Here is a 16,480-nt window from a genome sequence, read left to right as displayed (position 1 = left end):
GCAATTTTAGAATCTAGATGATTAAAGACCTTAGAGAAATTTTGCTAGAAGCTCCTGGGAAGTTACTATGACTTGAGACGGAGAGACTCCGAGAGCGCTGCAACCGCAAACCCGCAACGCGGCCGTGCTCCTCAAATTTGACGAGATTTGGCGAAGCCGCCCGCGCGCGGCGCGCCCTCGGCCCCTCGCCAACAACAGGCGCGACGAATCCGGTTCAAATCCATTAAAGAAAGGGGCCCCACACGCGGGGGCCACTTCACCGACATGTCGTCCCCACCGCCGCAGCGCCCGCCAGCTACGTCCCCGCCCGCGCCGGCCGCCGCCGCCGCCTCCCCCCAGCCGCTCCCCCGCGCCTTCCTCGCCGCGGCGGCCTCCTCGCCCCGCCGCGCCGCCGCGTCCCCGGCGCCGGCACCGCCGCCCCCGCCCTTCACCGGCCGCCCGCTGAACCCTAACCCTAGCCACCATGCCACCGCCGCCCACGGCATCCTCTATCCCGTCGCCACGTCCTCCGCCGCGGCGGCTGCGGCCGCCGCCACCGCGAACCACCGCCGCGCGCCCGCGGTCGCCGTAGGGTACCCTCGCGCCCACGCCGTCGCGGTGCCCATAGTGCAGCCGCAGCATCCCCTGGCGCCCACGCATGGCCGGTCGTTCCCCGCCGCCCCGAGGGCGGTGGTGGCAGGTGTGTCGCCGCGCCCCGAGCAGCCTCCCCGAGGAGTCCCTATAGCTCAGCAAGCACAGCCCAAGGTTAGTGACTAATTTTAGTCTGCGAGCTTTGCAAGGAAGGGGAACTAGACGAGAACTTGAAGTCTTGAACGTTCTACTCTCTAGAGCTTTTTAATTAAACGCTACTTGTAGATTTCGGTGGCGATTTATGGTAGATTTTGGAACTTATTACCTGTTGGGCATGCTACGTTTCATGTGCATGTTGAATTGCTTAGTGAACTTATATTTGGTAATAGCACAATGCTACTTCTGAGGTAAATTAGGCCCATGTGAATGGTTCCGTACTGGATTTAGATCTTGTAAAAGCGAAGACACGAATTCATGGGTTTTTTTTATTGTTATTTTGATTATAAATGGTGCTGGTCTATTTTGGGTGCTGTGTTAATTAGGCTATTCCTTATTGATAAATTCTGGACTTAAATATTGTGAATTTTGAAGTTCCCTTAAATTATGCTTTTCTGGCATCTTTCTTAGGTCATTCCACTACCAGCTGTAACTCCATCTCCTCAAGAGATCAACAACTCAAAAGATAGGTAAGAAAACTACAAACTGTAGTGTGTTATCTTTTTCTTTTGAGGGGATATAGTTACAAACTATAGTGTTTTATCTTTTGGACTTAGACTTCCCAACTGTCAATTTTGATTGTTTATTTGTAGTGAAAGGAGCAAGGAGGACTCTACAACAGTGGTTATTAATGACCGTAAAGTAAGTTTATGTTTCTTAAACTTTTTTCTAGAACATTTGCGCTGTGTTAATGCAAATACATTGGCTAGATGAGGAGAATACCTGTACCTTTGGATAGTTGGAACATGCCCAATCACTTTTGCCCATTATCATGAATCTTTGGGATACCAGTTATGGCTCACCTTAGACGTTTTATATGATACAAATTCTTTTTCTTTGCTCTGATTAGTGACACACTATTTCAGCTCCTATGATAAACATGATTTTGTTTGGTTTAACATTTACCAAAGAAATTTAAAACGTACGGCTCTTCACACCTTATTTTTTCTGTTCATGCAAATGCAAATTGCTTCTATTTCACAATTCATTTTCTTAATTATCCAAATGGTTTTGTAGATACTTGGGCTACGAGGCTGAAATTCTAATTTCTAAATATAATTGGCCCACATATGAGGAACCTCACAATATAATCTATACCTTGTTTTATCCCGACAGATCAAGTGGACAGCACAAACTGACATTTCTTTTTATTGTTCCAAAGGTTAACTTGATGGATAGTGAGTCAGGATCCTTGTATGCACTTTGTCGATCATGGGTGCGTAATGGAGTTCCACATGAAAGTCAGGTTAGCATGCTCGCTCGTTACAAATGAATGATTTGGGCACTTGCCATGTGAAAATTTCTCTATAGTTATGTTAAACTAGATCCTAACAGGTTCTTACACGCCTCAATTGTCATTCTGGTGGTCTTATAATTTCTAGAGTTACTCTAAAGTGTATTTCTTCTCAGTTATAATTTATAAATGCAATTCTAGGACTACAACTTGATTGATTATGCTGTATGCCTGAATTTTCCTCTTACTACTTTGAACGGACACACATTTGCTCTCTGTTATTTAAAGTTTGGTTTAACATCAACAAGCTTCAAACTTGTGAGAATTTTGCCAGGTGCACTTTGTATGGATTGAATTGTCGTATAAAATGTAATTGCCTAGTGGAGCGATGTCTCCTGTAGAGACAATGTGAGTTGTTTTGCACTGCATGCTTTCTTCTTTCCTTTGTACTAATAGACAGGCAAGGCTCCTGCCACTTTACTCCCCTCCACCACCACCACAAGGAATTCCCCTTTTGGCTCTTAATATGTGAATATCTGCAGTTCATAGTCCATATTTTGTATGTGCATCATGCTATCCATGCACTTGTCTTACTAGTTCTTGCAGCCAAGCTTTGGAACTGGTGCACCAATTCTTCCAAGACCACTGCCTGCTTCAGTCGTGGACTCTAGGATATCAGAAAAGGACAATGATGCTGAGAAAGAGAACTCAGAGGAAGAGAAGGTATCTTGTAAAAAACTAACTTTGAAGTTTTGATCTTTGATTCAATGAATCTAGCATTTTAGTTATGCTAATTCATCGTACAGCATAACACTTAGTTATATTCTTTCCAGGCAATTCTGGATCATACTGGCATTTTCTGATTTTTGGCATGTAAGCGTGTATGCCTTTTATAACTAATATTATGACTAATACATGCAAAAATTGCTGTATTTCTTAGGAGTTGCACATACCAACTCTGAATTTTACGCTTTACCCTGTTATTTAAAATGAAGTATATTGTCTATCTTATGTCCTGCATATCCCACTCTTGCTTATTTGCAGTTGTCTTGGTCCATTATTTGCCCATGTGTTCCATTTGCTCCCAAAATAGTTAGATTTGCTTCCCAGTTACAACCTTCAATAATATTAGGTATTAGGTGACGGTTTCATCCTAACATGTTTGAGAAATCCGGGTTCATTTCAACCTTGCCATAGAAATGTAGTATCCCAAAAAGTTCTTGAGACTGAAGGGATAAAGGAGTCCCTTTTTCGTCTGTAAATTGATATTCTTGGGGAGAGCTACTTGCTTGTGACTTCTGTTACCGACCACTTTGTAGCTATTGTTACTATTTCCTTCTATTATCTTTTCTATCACCACAAGCATAGTTTTTTACATCTATAATCGCAGTGTTACTATATTAGCTCAAAAACCATTGGCTTTGATCTTCTGTGCAGAATGAAACCGGTGAATATACTGCAAGTGACTTGCTGAAGCAGCATGTGAAGCGTGCAAAAAAGATCCGTGCTGGGTATGTATTTGTTTTCATCTTCCAGCCCTTTTACGTATGATTTGTGAAGTGAGGAAGTAAGTTCAAAATATGGTGATGCAATAGTGATGATTGGCTTTTGCTTCCAATATGTAAGTCCAGCTTGATTCTTCAGGTATCCAACGAAACAATAATGATGCACTAGCAAAAATGGTAAGAAGATATATTATGAAAGTGTTTCACAAGACAAATGAAAATATGTAGTGTGATGTTGTCATGTTGATTGTTTTGGTGTAGTCAATTTATATAACATATATTAACACCTTAATCGCAAGCTCAATCAAACTTATATTGCTGGGTGGAGATATTAAGTTAGCTAACTTAACGCCCTTTTATGTGGTGTAGTGGAGAGGTTTTAGGTTGTCATTTTGATAGACGGCAGATTGAAAACATTAGTTGAGGAATGGCTGTTTGAGAATGTTATCTTCATTAGACAGAGTTACTGAGTGTTGTGTTCCACTTTGACATAAATTTCTTTGGCAGTTTGCAAAAGGAGCGGCTCCGACGGATTGAAAGATACAAGCAGCGCCTTGCACTTCTCTTACCCCCGCCTAGCGAGCTTGGGAAGCATGATGGTCATTCGTAGAAGTGTAAAACCGACCCAATTTGTATTCAAGTGTTGTAGTAGCTCTTATGTAGCCTTGGTGTTGCCGTTTTAGTTAAGAAAAGAAAAATCTGAAGAAGCTGAAACAGCATTTCATCTGCTGGCCTGTAACTTCGTTAGCATAGTCGTTCGAGCGACATATACTTACCCAACAACAAACTTTGACCTCCATGTAAACGTCTTCTCCGGCTGTGTTCAGCGTTTGAGTTTAACATAGTTTTATGCAATGACTTGTGCTATTTATGCTGCTGGATGTTTGTACTAGACAAGAAATTTGATGGCTGTATGCACGAGTGTTTTTGCATGTTGTGCCATTGCGCCTTGAATGCATGATTAATTATCCTTTTGTGCTTAATTCCGTCGTTACTTCGTCTTAGAAAGTATCTGTCAAACCATTTCTCTTTTGATAGAAGCTATTCATTTTTACCTTTTTGCGTAGCTAATTATTAATTCACGTGTACATTTCAATCTTCATAGAAAAGAAATAACTAAACGAAATTAAAACATAAAACACATGTGCAATCTATTATATTACTAAATAACTTTGAAAGGAGGCACCATGTTCGCTGTGGGGGCTAGAAATTCCCACATTAATCGGAGAAAAAGAAAAGAAGAGTCCAACTAGAAATTCGAAATAACTGAAATTCGGAATTAAAAATAAGTACGGTTGAAAAGAGAGTAGAACCCAATACAATATTAATTAATATTCAGAATAAAAAATAAAATAAATCCGAAATTAGAAAAAACGAAAGAAGAGTTCGAGTAGAAATACAATTTAAAAATAATTATATTATTAAAAACAGCTTTAAAAGGAGGTATCGCGTTCTCTATGGAGGCTAGAAATTCTAACATTAATCGGAAAAAAAAAGAAAAGGAGAGTCCAACTAGAAATACAATTTAAAAATAATTGAAATTCGGAATTAAAAATAAGTACTATTGAAAAAAGAGTCCATATAATAATCCAATACGAGATTAATAATATTCATAATAAAAAAATGAAATCCAAAATTAGAAAAAAAAAAAGAAAGAAGAGTTTGAGTAGAAATATAATTTAAAAATAACTAAAATTTGGAATTAAAATTAAGCAATATTGGAAGAAGAGTCCATATAAAAACCCAATACGAGATTAATTAAAATTCAGAAAAAAAATAAAAAAAATCAAAATTAGAAAAAAAAGAAGAGTTCAACTAGGAATACAATTTAAAATTAACTAAAATTTAGAATTAAATATATGAAATATTGAAATAAGAGTACATATAAGAACCCAATACGAGATTAATTAAAATTCGGAATGAAAAATAAAATAAAATCTGAAACTAGACAAATTAAAAATATAATTCAAGTATGAATACAATTTTAAAAGTAAATTGGAATCATGCCATTATAATTTTGCAAAGTTTGAGATATGCCATCGGTATCTCAATGACATATAGGACCCATATGAGTCAATGACATGTGGGTCATGATGGCATATCTCAAATTTTGCAAAATTATAATGGCATGGTTCCAATTTTCCATTTTAAGAAGACTGAAATAAATATTAAAAGAACACAATAAATATTAGTTAAAATTCGAAATAAAAAATAAAAATAAATTATGAAATTAGAAAAAGAAAAATAAGATTTAACTAGGAATACAATTTATAAATAACTAAAATTGGTGATAAAAAATAAAGACTATTGAAAGAAAAAGATCATCTAAAACATATGACGAGATTATTTAAGTAATAGGCCTATAAAGGAGTAGAGTGATGGCGGTTGATGGGACATCTAAAAACTATTAACAAAAGGAAGGATGACGGGCAGGCCGTGAAGCAACCGGTTAAGGTGGTTGGCGGGACTTCTAGAAAGTAAAAAAAAACCAATGATAATCATATTTGATTTTTAAAATCTCAATGATAATAAAAAGAAGAGGCAGTGGACGGGTTGTACAGGAGTACAATGGCAAAGCCGCGGATGGTTGGTGTGACTTCTAGAAATTAAAAAATGAATTCCAATGATAGTTATGTCCGGTTTTTAAAATTCCAATGAATATAAAGAGTAAGCGGCGGACGGGTCGTATAGGAATATAGTGGCATCGCTTGACGTGATTTCAAAAAATTATAAAAAATGAATTCTAACGAGACAATAAATTATAAAAACTATAAGGTCCAACTTTAAAAGTTCGGTCTTCTAAAAAGTAAAAAAAACTTCAATGATATTCATGTTTGATTTTAAAATCTCAATGACAATAAAGAAGGAAGGCAACGGGCGAGCCATAGAGGAGCACATTGACAAAGCTGCTGACGTTTTGGCAGAACTTCTAGAAAGTAAAAGATGAACCCAAGCGATAATTATGTTCTATTTTGAAAATAACAACGACAATAAAAAGAAGAGGTAGTGGACGAGTCGTATAGGAGTATAATGGTAGCGTTTGACGGGACTTCTAAAAATTATAAAATCGAAACCCAACGGGACAATAAACTCTAAAAACCATAAGATCCAATTTTGAAAGGCTCCAAATAGAATGAATAGAAACAGTGCCAGATCGGACAAGCAAATAAAGAAGGATATGACAGAAGTAACAGATAGCAACTGGTGTGACTTTTAATAAAAATTATAAAATTAGAAACATGGAAATGATAAGATTTGGAATTTCAAAGTCTTAATAACAATATAACTATTTAATAAATTTTAAATAAAATCATATTAAAAATATATAATTTTGTATAGGTGCTAACCGCGCAACTGCGCGGGCTACCCAACTTGTTTCCTTTCAACAAACAATTTCACGGAGACGCTGATCAACCTGATGATCAGCCGCGGTTGACCACCCTGCAGTTCCTCCTGATCTCCCCCATGCTCCCGGTGAGCGGGCTGATGTTGCCCATCTTGACCATCGCCGTCGCGAAGCTCCTGAAGAAGTCGTCCTGGCTACCGGCGAACCGCACGACGATGGGCGCGGTGGTCGAGGCGGCGCCGCCCGGCGCGGAGAGCATCCCCTGGTCGGACTGGAGCAGGCCGCGGTTGCGCAGGAGGTTGCCGTAGAAGCTATTGTCGAACGCGTCCGGCGTGGGCGGGTCGAGGTTGCGCAGCGCCGTGCTTTCGGGGTCGCTCGCCGGGCAGCTCTGCCGGAGCTCGTTGAGGTAGGCCATGTCCAGCGTCTGGTCCGGCTGCTCCGTGCCGCTGATGTTGTAGAGCCGGTCGTGGAAGAACCTGCACTGCGCCCTCCCGATGGTGTGCGCGCCCTGGAGGGCGACGAAGTCGGTGTCGTCGAGGTTGAATTCGGAGAATTTCCGTCTCAGGAGGTCCAGATCGTCCGTCGGTCCGGGGAGGTCTCTGGCGCCCTCGAAGTTCGCCGCCGTGCCGTCCCTCCTCCCCAGCATCACGTTCCAGCTCGGGCCTCCTGACTGCTCGACAAGAAAGCGTACGTGTCAGCGATCCACAGATACTATATGGTTCGGCGTGATTGAATGTTTGATGGCATGGGTGCGTGCATGGACTGACCAGCTCGACGGAGATCTCGGCGGCGAGGGCGAGGATGTCGGCGCAGGAGACGACGCCGGGGCAGGCGTTCTCCAGGGCAGCCTTGATGCCGTCCACCACGTCGAACCCACGCGCCGACCCTTTGTTTGGGGGCGCGTTCTTCTCGCTATGCATCGCGCCGAAGTCGTCGAGCAGCAGCGACCCGTCACACCCCTGCGCACACAAACACGTTAATCCCAGCTCAAATATGTCCCGCAAACGCCATGCATGGCACGCAACCTAGGACACACTGTACGCACATTGACGAAGCAGTCGTGGAAGTGGAGGCGGAGGAGGCTGGCGGGGGCGCGCGGGTCGGTGCAGCGCGCCTCCTGGACGACGCGCCGCACGATGTCGTACACGCTTGGGCACGACGCCTCGTAGTACGACGGGCTCATCACCGGCCAAGCGCTCGCGCCCCCCGCCGCCGCGAGGACGACCAGCGCGCACAACACCACCACCGAAGCCGCCGCCGCCATGCACGCCGGCGAATTAAAGTGATCTCGCTAGGAAATTTTTGCTCTCTGTGCTAGCTATATCTATCTCGCCAGCTACCTCAGCTCGGTGACTGTGAGATTAGCTAAGCTTGGTGTTGTGTTGTTCGTGGAGCGGACATGGCGTCGCCGGGTGTATTTATATACCAGGGCTCGAACGAGGTTTGACATGTTCCGCTACGGTAGTTGCAGACGCCGCTTTTTCGTGCAATGATGTGTGGACTCCCTCCAACGCCAACGCGTACTACTTGCCTACTTGATCGTGTACTTGTGTAGTGGTTGAGCACTTGAGCTGATCTGCTGATGTGACAGAAGGGGTCTAATTTCTTGATCGTGACCAGATAGAGGTGATTACTCGAGAGAGCAACTCGTCGGCCAGAAATCGCTGAATTGTTAGTTTATTGTATTATTATTAGTACAAACAGTAAACCTTTTAGTATTATACTCTGCACACACGCATTAGATAATTTCAAAAGCGTGCAACATTTGGCTTGTCAGGTGTTTTGCCTTGCACCTTCTTCAGGCCTCCAACTGCTCCAGTATTTACCAGTTGATGAACTGGTCTTGGATTCTTACTGCTATAAGTAATTTTCGTGACATAGAATTAGTCTGATGATTAGAAGGGATCTTCACGTACTTTCTTATGAGTCTGTATAACTGAAAAAATCAACTCAAACTAAGCATCTAACTAGTACAAGAACGTTTACTTCTTGAAGAAAAAAAAAGGCATTTCCTAATTTTTTTTAGTGACCAATCATCTACGGAACTAGGTGAAACCCGGCACGTTGCTGCGGGATTTCAGTATGATAACAATAAGTAAAAATAATATGTAAGATGGCTAACAACATATACTTACATAAGTTGATATAGTTTATGATAATTTAAATTTAAATAGTATATAGACGATTCAAATGTAAAAGTAAGATATTGAAGTATTATAAGAGAATAAAGGGAGTGAGATAGTTTGGACCATAGATTAATCATTTAAGGCTAAAAATAATCGATGTGATATGATTTAATGGGAGAAGAGAGAAATAACACTAACTAAGTGAGGATGAACCATATAGGTATATATGATATTATCATAAATGATGAAGATATATATTGAAATATTATGTGAATTATTTGGACTGATGATTTAACATGTTTACATTTTTAAACTCTAAAATTTAATAAATTATAAAATTATAGATAATATAACATGCTTGTATGATGTTTAAATGTAATAATTGTTAATGGATGATGATGTGATATATTGTTAATGTATTATGATGTGACATCTTTGCATGTTGAGCTTTAGAATTAGTGGGTTATAACTTTATAGTAAGATAGGATAAGTTCATTATTGTCCCTCAACTTCACGTTGAGTCAGTCCGAGGTCCCTAATCTCAAATACCAGAAATCTTCACCTCTCAAATGTTCAAAGCCGTACAAAATAGGTCCCATAGCAGTATATATGGGTGGTTTTGCTGACATGGCATCCGCCTAGTCAGCAAAGAAGGAATAAAAAAATTACAGAGCCCATATGCCATTTACAGAGCGGTGCCGCGCCGTGGAGTTGAGGAAGATCCCGACCTTGGAGAGGTCGGCGCCATCCCCCACAACGGAGAGGTGGGAGGAGATGACGGAAGCGGCCGCCAGATCAGAGGCGGTGAGATAGGTCTCTTCCCCGGAGAAGTACGAGAAGGGGTCTTGGAGACCGTGCTAGGTTTGACGGCGAGGGCGTAGGTGCCGCCACGACCGCCGCCGCTACCGGCAATGGAACTAATCGATGGGCGTTGGCTGTGGCGATGGGAACCGGCTTGCGAGAAGAGGACGCAGAGCTAGAGGCCATAGCAACGTAGGAGAATGGCATGGCCGGCGGTGAGGTAGTTGCGAGGATGAAGCAGGCGAAGCCAGCTGGCGGAGCAGTGAGAGGAGCAAGCCGCTCGCCGCCGCCCACTGCCGCGCTCGCCCGCAGTCGCTCTCTTCTCTGCCGCCGGCGCCCCTGCTCTGCTCCACGCGGGCGCGCTGCTCTGCCTACTCGCTCTAGACTCTTGTGGTCTTGCCGCCACCCGCTGCCACATCCTTCTCTACGGTGAAGAGAAAGAAAAGAGAAGAGAAAAGAGAAAAGAGAAGAAAGAAGGGATGCATACCCCACATTTTTATTCGTCTCCCTTACATGTGGGTCTAGATTGCTAACTGGGATGCCATGTCAGTGAAAACACCCATATATACTGATATGAGACCTATTTTACACGGTTTTGAACATTTAAGGGGTGAAGATTTCTGATATTGGAGATTAGGGACACCACAGACTCGACGTAAAGTTGAGGGATGGTAGGGGAACTTATTCCATCATCATCTACCTCGGCGAGAACTTGCCCGGCCCACTAACTAGAGGCGCAGCTGGGCCAACTATTCCCTCGGATTGTGCGGACCATTTCGGCTGCCCGTCTTACACTCCACGCTCCCCTCCTCTTCAGACCAAACCCTAGCTCGCACCGTATAAATCGGCGAACATCCAGCCTCCGCTCCCCCCGCCGCCGCAGCAGCAAGGAGCTAGAGAGACAAAGGGGAGAGAGCCCCGGGGAAGAAGAAGAAGCAGCAGCTAGGGCGCCAAGATGCAGATCTTCGTGAAGACCCTGACTGGGAAGACCATCACCCTCGAGGTGGAGAGCAGCGACACCATCGACAATGTCAAGGCTAAGATCCAGGACAAGGAGGGTACGCACCCACTACACCCTCTTCTTCTTGTTGTTCCTCCTCCTTCATCTGTGGCTTTGCGGCGGTAGCTCATGGGGGTTTGTGTCGGCAGGAATCCCGCCGGACCAGCAGCGGCTGATCTTCGCCGGGAAGCAGCTGGAGGACGGACGCACCCTGGCTGACTACAACATCCAGAAGGAGTCCACCCTCCACCTCGTCCTCAGGCTCCGTGGCGGTATCATCGAGCCGTCGCTTCAGGCGCTTGCCCGCAAGTACAACCAGGACAAGATGATCTGCCGCAAGTAAGCTACAAACTTCTCACCAAATCATCTTACTTTACTTTTATCCAGCCATACAACATATTCGTTCCTTTCTTGATGCTATGGATAGTGGTAGCATGTTTATAAGCAGCGCGTTTCTCCTGTACTTGTGCCGTTTATCTTTGAGTATATGGAATTGCGTTCGTCAGGAATGGAGCCAAAACCTAGAGACACATTTTTATTCAGCCTTGGAATAAAAAAGATAATATTTTTATTGTTTCGTTACTTATTTGTGGTGCACTCTTCTAGCTTTAAAGATAAGTCACTTCGGTCACCATTAAGTGGACCTGAAGCTTTCTTTTCTGAAGAGATGCAAGATAAATTATGGGGACCTCTGGACATGCGGCTTCTTCCAGTAGATTCTCGCATTTTCTCGTAGGTCCAACACTTATATAACATTTTATCCCCTACTTTCAGCTATTTTGTGAGCATCAGAGAAGCAAAAAACAGTTATTTGGCTCGATGATGACTACTCTTGCTTTAACCACACCGAATTTGAAGACCGGAGGAAGTGTAAAATCTCATTTCTTTCATTACTCTTTGCTCTTCCTTCTCGGTGATTCCTTATGAAATCTCTTCCTTTTGGTGAAGAACTACTACGGAATTTATTTTCGTAGTTTTTGTCCTTTATCAAAAGATTGCGATTGAAGGATGCAGCGAGATAGTGGAGCATAGTGTAAAAGGAAGTGGGAAGCTATCTTCTGATGGATCTTCCTGTGTGGAAAACTTTGGCCTAGACTGAGAGCCATCAATGTAAATGCCCTTAGATTTTTGCTGTGGCCATCAGTTCTGGGCACATTGTCTTCATAGATACTCCGGAAGAGTGTAAGACTCCGGAAGATGCACCATGCACGGCCAAAGAATTTCCATGTTGGCATGTTCTAGACAGCTATTATTTGGTTTAGTCTTTTGTGTTATTTTTTCTGTGTTTTATGTGTCGAGTGTGCTATTTTTCTACCTGGCAGTAGTGATGAATCAATTAGATGTGTGAAGTGACCTTATGAACTTAACTTTTGAGGCATACATTCTGTCTGAACTGCCATATGTACTTCTCTTCATAGTTGCAAATTGCAGTGCCTATTTGCTTTGTTCATTCTTGTTATTTTTGGTTATTGATTATCGGTGTGTGAATTTGGTTTTCTTTATTTGTTTGTATGGACAGTTGGTCCTTTTTTAATTGGCAGGAATGATGAATCAATTAGATGTACGAGGTTACCTTATGAGCTAAAATTTTGAGGCATACAATTGTCTGACTTGCCAATCTACTGTTGTATTTCAGTGTTTCGTTACATGTCTGTGGTCCATGTTCTCTTATTTTCAATTGCCTATGTATGTGCATGCTTTTATTTGACATGCTATTTGCAACTTTTCATGCTGTACATAACTCCCAAGGGGTCATGTTTTATATTTCTGTATGTATCTTGGACTGTAAAAAAACAAATTTTAACTTTGACCGACCTTGTTATTTATCTACAGATGCTATGCGCGCCTGCACCCTAGGGCTGTCAACTGCCGCAAGAAGAAGTGTGGTCACAGCAACCAGGTGAGCTTGATGATTGATAGTGGGGCTTACTATTATTTTACAGTAGTCATGCAATTCAGTCCATCTTCTGGTTACCCTTTAGGAATTGTTATGATGATTGGATGGAAGTAGGGTTTTCATATGTTCTAGATTTGTTATTCGTGCCTTTAAGCTTGTAAATAATGGCCATGGCATTTGCTAGCATGATTTCAATAACATATACCATAACATATCAACATACCCTTTTTATTTTGGCTGTTTGATCTAACGAAAATTTCTGGTCCTTCCACTTTCAGCTGAGGCCCAAGAAGAAGATCAAGAACTAGAGCGTCACTCGCCGGGTTCATGGACTGGTTAAATCAATCGTCATATTAGACTTTTATGCTTCCGTTGTTATCTCCCTGGATGTTGTTGAACCGTGTTTTACTGTGCTGGATGCTTCAGCTTCTTGTTTTGACGGTCGTGGTATATGGTAATTGGCAGCAAACTATATTGGTCATGTCGAAATTGTCGTGCGTTTCAATATTTTCTAGTGTTGTTTTCGTTGGCAAGCGGCTCTGCTCCCAGGCTCCCAGGTCCCAGCTCTCTGCTCGACCTTATGTAAGGTGTGCAACTGTGGCAAGTCACACCTCGTTTGCAATGTTAAGAGCATCACCAAGATCCATCCACAAAATTTAGTTTCCGTGAATCCCAAATAAAATTTAAGGTGCAAAAAATAACTCTCAATAATAAAATGTGGGCTACTCTTAAGTCTTAACTACCACGGAAACAGAAATTGCTATGCACATCTCTTGCTATAAATTGCTATGCACATATCTTTCTTCTTGCCGTAGGAAGAAAATTGAGAATGAGAGCGTTTTCCGACTTTGTGAAGAGAATGCATTCTGGTTTAGAGTTTTTTTTTTTTAACTTTGTGAAGAGAGTGCTTTCTGATTTATGGAGAACGAGAAAGGAGGACAAAATGTAAATTTTTAAGACATATTTGAAGGGAATCGTTAGAGCACGTTTTTCACATAAGAAATCCAAATTTTAGGATTAGGCTTCACAAAGGAATACGATAGGCCATGCTCTAAGCATCATCCAAACAACTCCTACATATCGAAGCTTAAACACAGAAGAAAACCATCTTTATTTATGTTGAATCACAAGAACAAAACATCAGGCCGTGCTTACAACAATTGTAACGTACACACCGACACACTCAGAAAAATTAAACGAGCAAATTAAATGGCACAAAGTGAATGGGCGATCAAGCAACGAAATCAACATGGGCTTTCAACTATTTGTCACTCTTACGAATGGTGCTTAACGATTTACCACTAGACCCACACGTCATAGACACATGAGGACCCACATGTTATAGACAGTGAGGGGTAAATCGTTAATTGCCATATCACAAGAGTGGCAGATAGTTAAATTGATTTACACGGGACGTCGATGGAGAATCATGCATGAAGCTGAGGCAGTACGCTTATAACAGAGCGACCGGCTTCATCCCCTCCTTGATGGCCGCAACCAGGTGCTCGTAGGCTTCGCCCCACGCGTTCTTCATCTCGGGGCTCCACATGCTCGCCGGAATCCCATCTTTGATCGTCTCAAGCAGCGCGAACCTCGCCACCTGCAGTTTAATTTCGATGCAACAACACCATCAGAACACGGTCGAGTTTTCACGTCGATCAAACGATCCAAGCAACTCCTACTACATCCGTCTTATACTCTTATTTCAAGTACAACTATCGGTTTCTATATCCAAAGTTTAACCGCCCATTTTATTTATTTTTTTATTAGTTTGTTTGTTATTAGATGATAAATTATAAACAATATTTTTTACATGATTTATTTTTTTAATTTTTTAATAAAATTTTTAAATAAGACGAACGGTAAAATATTGGATATAAAAACGTTTGGCTGTAATTAAATGGGACGGAGCACTACGTATACATACCTCGAAGTGGGTGTCGGAGACGCCGTTCTTGAAGTGCGTGGAGCCCAGCCTCTTGATGGTGGTGTCCCTCACGGTGACCCTCCCGGTTTTCCGCAGCTGCGCAGCCGCCTCACACGTCTGCATGCGAGATCCATCGATCGGTTGATCGCGGCAAATGCGCGCACAAAATCTGTCAGTGTCAGCTGCAAACTCTAGTACAATGGTCGGCGAAACTGTTTTTTGTTTACCATGACGAAGACGGCCATGGCGTGTTTCTTGAGATTGGGGTTCTTCTCGAGCGGCACATCGGAGTTTCGCAGGAACGAGAACAGATGGCGAGCCGACGGCGCGACCTCGAAGATCCTGGAGTACAGATAGAGTAGCAGCAGCAATCAATCAACAAATGCACTTGAAAGTTGCAGAAAACGGCAGTGAAATGTACTCATACTACGTACTTCAAGAAGAAGCGGTGGCCGATGTTGGCGGAATCGTCCTTCATGATAGCCCACGACTTGAGCACCAGCGCCTCCTGCTCCTCGGTGAACCTGACCGCCCCGTTGCTTGCGCTCGCGAAAGCCATGGCCTTCCTGAATGAATCCTGATCTACCAAGTTCCTGCTTTGATTTCACAGGTGATCGATTCGATCGCAGCTAGATCAACCCGATCGAGCTCAGTGCAACTCAACTGCTGGATCGATGCTATGCTATCTGAATACAAACTGCAGCAGTGCGAGGCCGATTTATACTGGTCGATCGGTCTGGGAATGGGGGCGGCCATTGGCTGTCGATCGTGTCGACGAGCGAGATGCATGGTGGTGGCACTCCACGTCCACTCCAGCTGCACGGAAGGAAGCAGAAAAACGACCTGAATATGGCGAATATCCGTCCATGCAAGCCGTGAAAACTGTGTGCCCGAGTGCAGCTGCGAGAGCGGGAAGCTGCACGAAGGCAGCATGCCTGCAACTCTGCATTGTCTCGCGGTTGCATGATGGATTGATGGGGGCGGTTTTGGGCGCGCCGCGCGCGGAAACCAGCGGCAGGTTTGAGTTAAGAATCCAGTTTATCCAAGTCAAACCATCCATGGTCCCGGCCCTTAATTTCTTTCTTGCCTGAAGACTCGAACTAGAGGCGAGATGGTTTGTTCGTGCTGCCCAAAAGGGCAGTGGTGGATGGAACGTTCCACAAAAATGGGAGAAGGTGACGACCATTTTTGGGCCTAACTTAATACATATTGTTACAAGAAAAAAGTCCACTTTATATCCCTCAATTATAGGTTGAGTTTTATTCATGTCGCTTAACCGCAAAACCAGATACAGAGCATTTCTCAAGTATATGAGATATACCTTATCCGTAACATTGACAAATTTTGCGTTAAAAAATCTACTTGTTATTTACTATATATATACACTAACTGTACAATTTAACTTTAACAGAGATCTCATAGGCAGATGCGGGGTGCTCGACCGCACAAGGGCTCCCAAAACTAAAGGCTCTTATAGGTTTTAATTCAATCAAATATTGTGTTTTAATAGGTTTCAGGACATACCCATTCCATCTTTGTAAGTTTCACATCCCCTCCTCCAGTGATCTCGCTGGAATGAGTATGTTTTTTTTTTCTTTTGCTTTGATAAGTCTTTGAGGGTAATTATAGTCCCCTGAAATACACATAGCTCATGACAACTATGTGATCACACCGTTCTAGATATTGAAGATTATATTTTTTTATATTTCGTAAATAAAACATAATCATTTCATAAGGGTGCAATGATTTTCCTAAGCTTAAAAAAACCATCACCGGTGAGGTTAGTAAGCTTCCTAGCTTGGCTGTCCATGTGTCTATACTGTGTTCTCCTATATAAATCCAGCCGTTGTTAGTCGTG

At 42.7% G+C, this 16,480-nt stretch overlaps 4 protein-coding genes and 2 non-coding genes across 7 annotated transcripts; 4 read left to right on the top strand and 2 right to left on the bottom strand.

Moving 5' to 3' along the window:
• Positions 1-136: 136 nt before the first annotated feature.
• LOC127765194 (vegetative cell wall protein gp1-like) lies at positions 137-4,486 on the top strand. 2 transcript variants are annotated; one of them, XM_052290040.1, is made up of 7 exons: positions 137-744; positions 1,198-1,256; positions 1,380-1,428; positions 1,949-2,032; positions 2,618-2,743; positions 3,458-3,531; positions 4,033-4,486. In XM_052290040.1, the coding sequence occupies exons 1-7, from the start codon at positions 265-267 to the stop codon at positions 4,133-4,135; spliced, it is 975 nt and encodes a 324-aa protein (XP_052146000.1). In that variant the 5' UTR covers positions 137-264; the 3' UTR covers positions 4,136-4,486. The 2 variants fall into 2 exon arrangements, with proteins under 2 accessions (XP_052146000.1, XP_052146001.1); XM_052290041.1 differs by having other exon boundaries at positions 144-744; positions 2,627-2,743.
• A 2,227-nt stretch (positions 4,487-6,713) lies between these two features.
• On the bottom strand, positions 6,714-8,245 carry LOC127768003 (peroxidase A2-like). The gene is made up of 3 exons (XM_052293502.1): positions 7,917-8,245; positions 7,639-7,830; positions 6,714-7,541 (listed from the first exon to the last, which is right to left on the bottom strand). The coding sequence occupies exons 1-3, from the start codon at positions 8,133-8,135 to the stop codon at positions 6,948-6,950; spliced, it is 1,005 nt and encodes a 334-aa protein (XP_052149462.1). The 5' UTR covers positions 8,136-8,245; the 3' UTR covers positions 6,714-6,947.
• A 2,401-nt stretch (positions 8,246-10,646) lies between these two features.
• LOC127766901 (ubiquitin-60S ribosomal protein L40-1) lies at positions 10,647-13,176 on the top strand. Its single transcript, XM_052292071.1, has 4 exons — positions 10,647-10,856; positions 10,948-11,137; positions 12,632-12,698; positions 12,974-13,176. Exons 1-4 carry the CDS (start codon positions 10,754-10,756, stop codon positions 13,001-13,003), a joined length of 390 nt encoding a protein of 129 aa, XP_052148031.1. The 5' UTR covers positions 10,647-10,753; the 3' UTR covers positions 13,004-13,176.
• LOC127769093 (small nucleolar RNA Z266) lies at positions 12,112-12,200 on the top strand. Its single transcript, XR_008016663.1, has one exon. It is a non-coding gene; the product is annotated as a small nucleolar RNA Z266 (small nucleolar RNA).
• On the top strand, positions 12,331-12,418 carry LOC127769092 (small nucleolar RNA Z266). Its single transcript, XR_008016662.1, has one exon. It is a non-coding gene; the product is annotated as a small nucleolar RNA Z266 (small nucleolar RNA).
• LOC127766900 (non-symbiotic hemoglobin 4) lies at positions 13,099-15,285 on the bottom strand. The gene is made up of 4 exons (XM_052292070.1): positions 15,057-15,285; positions 14,850-14,964; positions 14,623-14,739; positions 13,099-14,295 (listed from the first exon to the last, which is right to left on the bottom strand). The coding sequence occupies exons 1-4, from the start codon at positions 15,179-15,181 to the stop codon at positions 14,149-14,151; spliced, it is 504 nt and encodes a 167-aa protein (XP_052148030.1). The 5' UTR covers positions 15,182-15,285; the 3' UTR covers positions 13,099-14,148.
• Positions 15,286-16,480: the final 1,195 nt, after the last annotated feature.

Source organism: Oryza glaberrima, chromosome 3 (genome assembly GCF_000147395.1).
Source record: "Oryza glaberrima chromosome 3, OglaRS2, whole genome shotgun sequence".
Classification (NCBI taxonomy): domain Eukaryota; kingdom Viridiplantae; phylum Streptophyta; class Magnoliopsida; order Poales; family Poaceae; genus Oryza; species Oryza glaberrima.
Note: the sequence above shows the minus strand (reverse complement) of the source record. Positions and strands in the feature narration are given on the sequence as shown.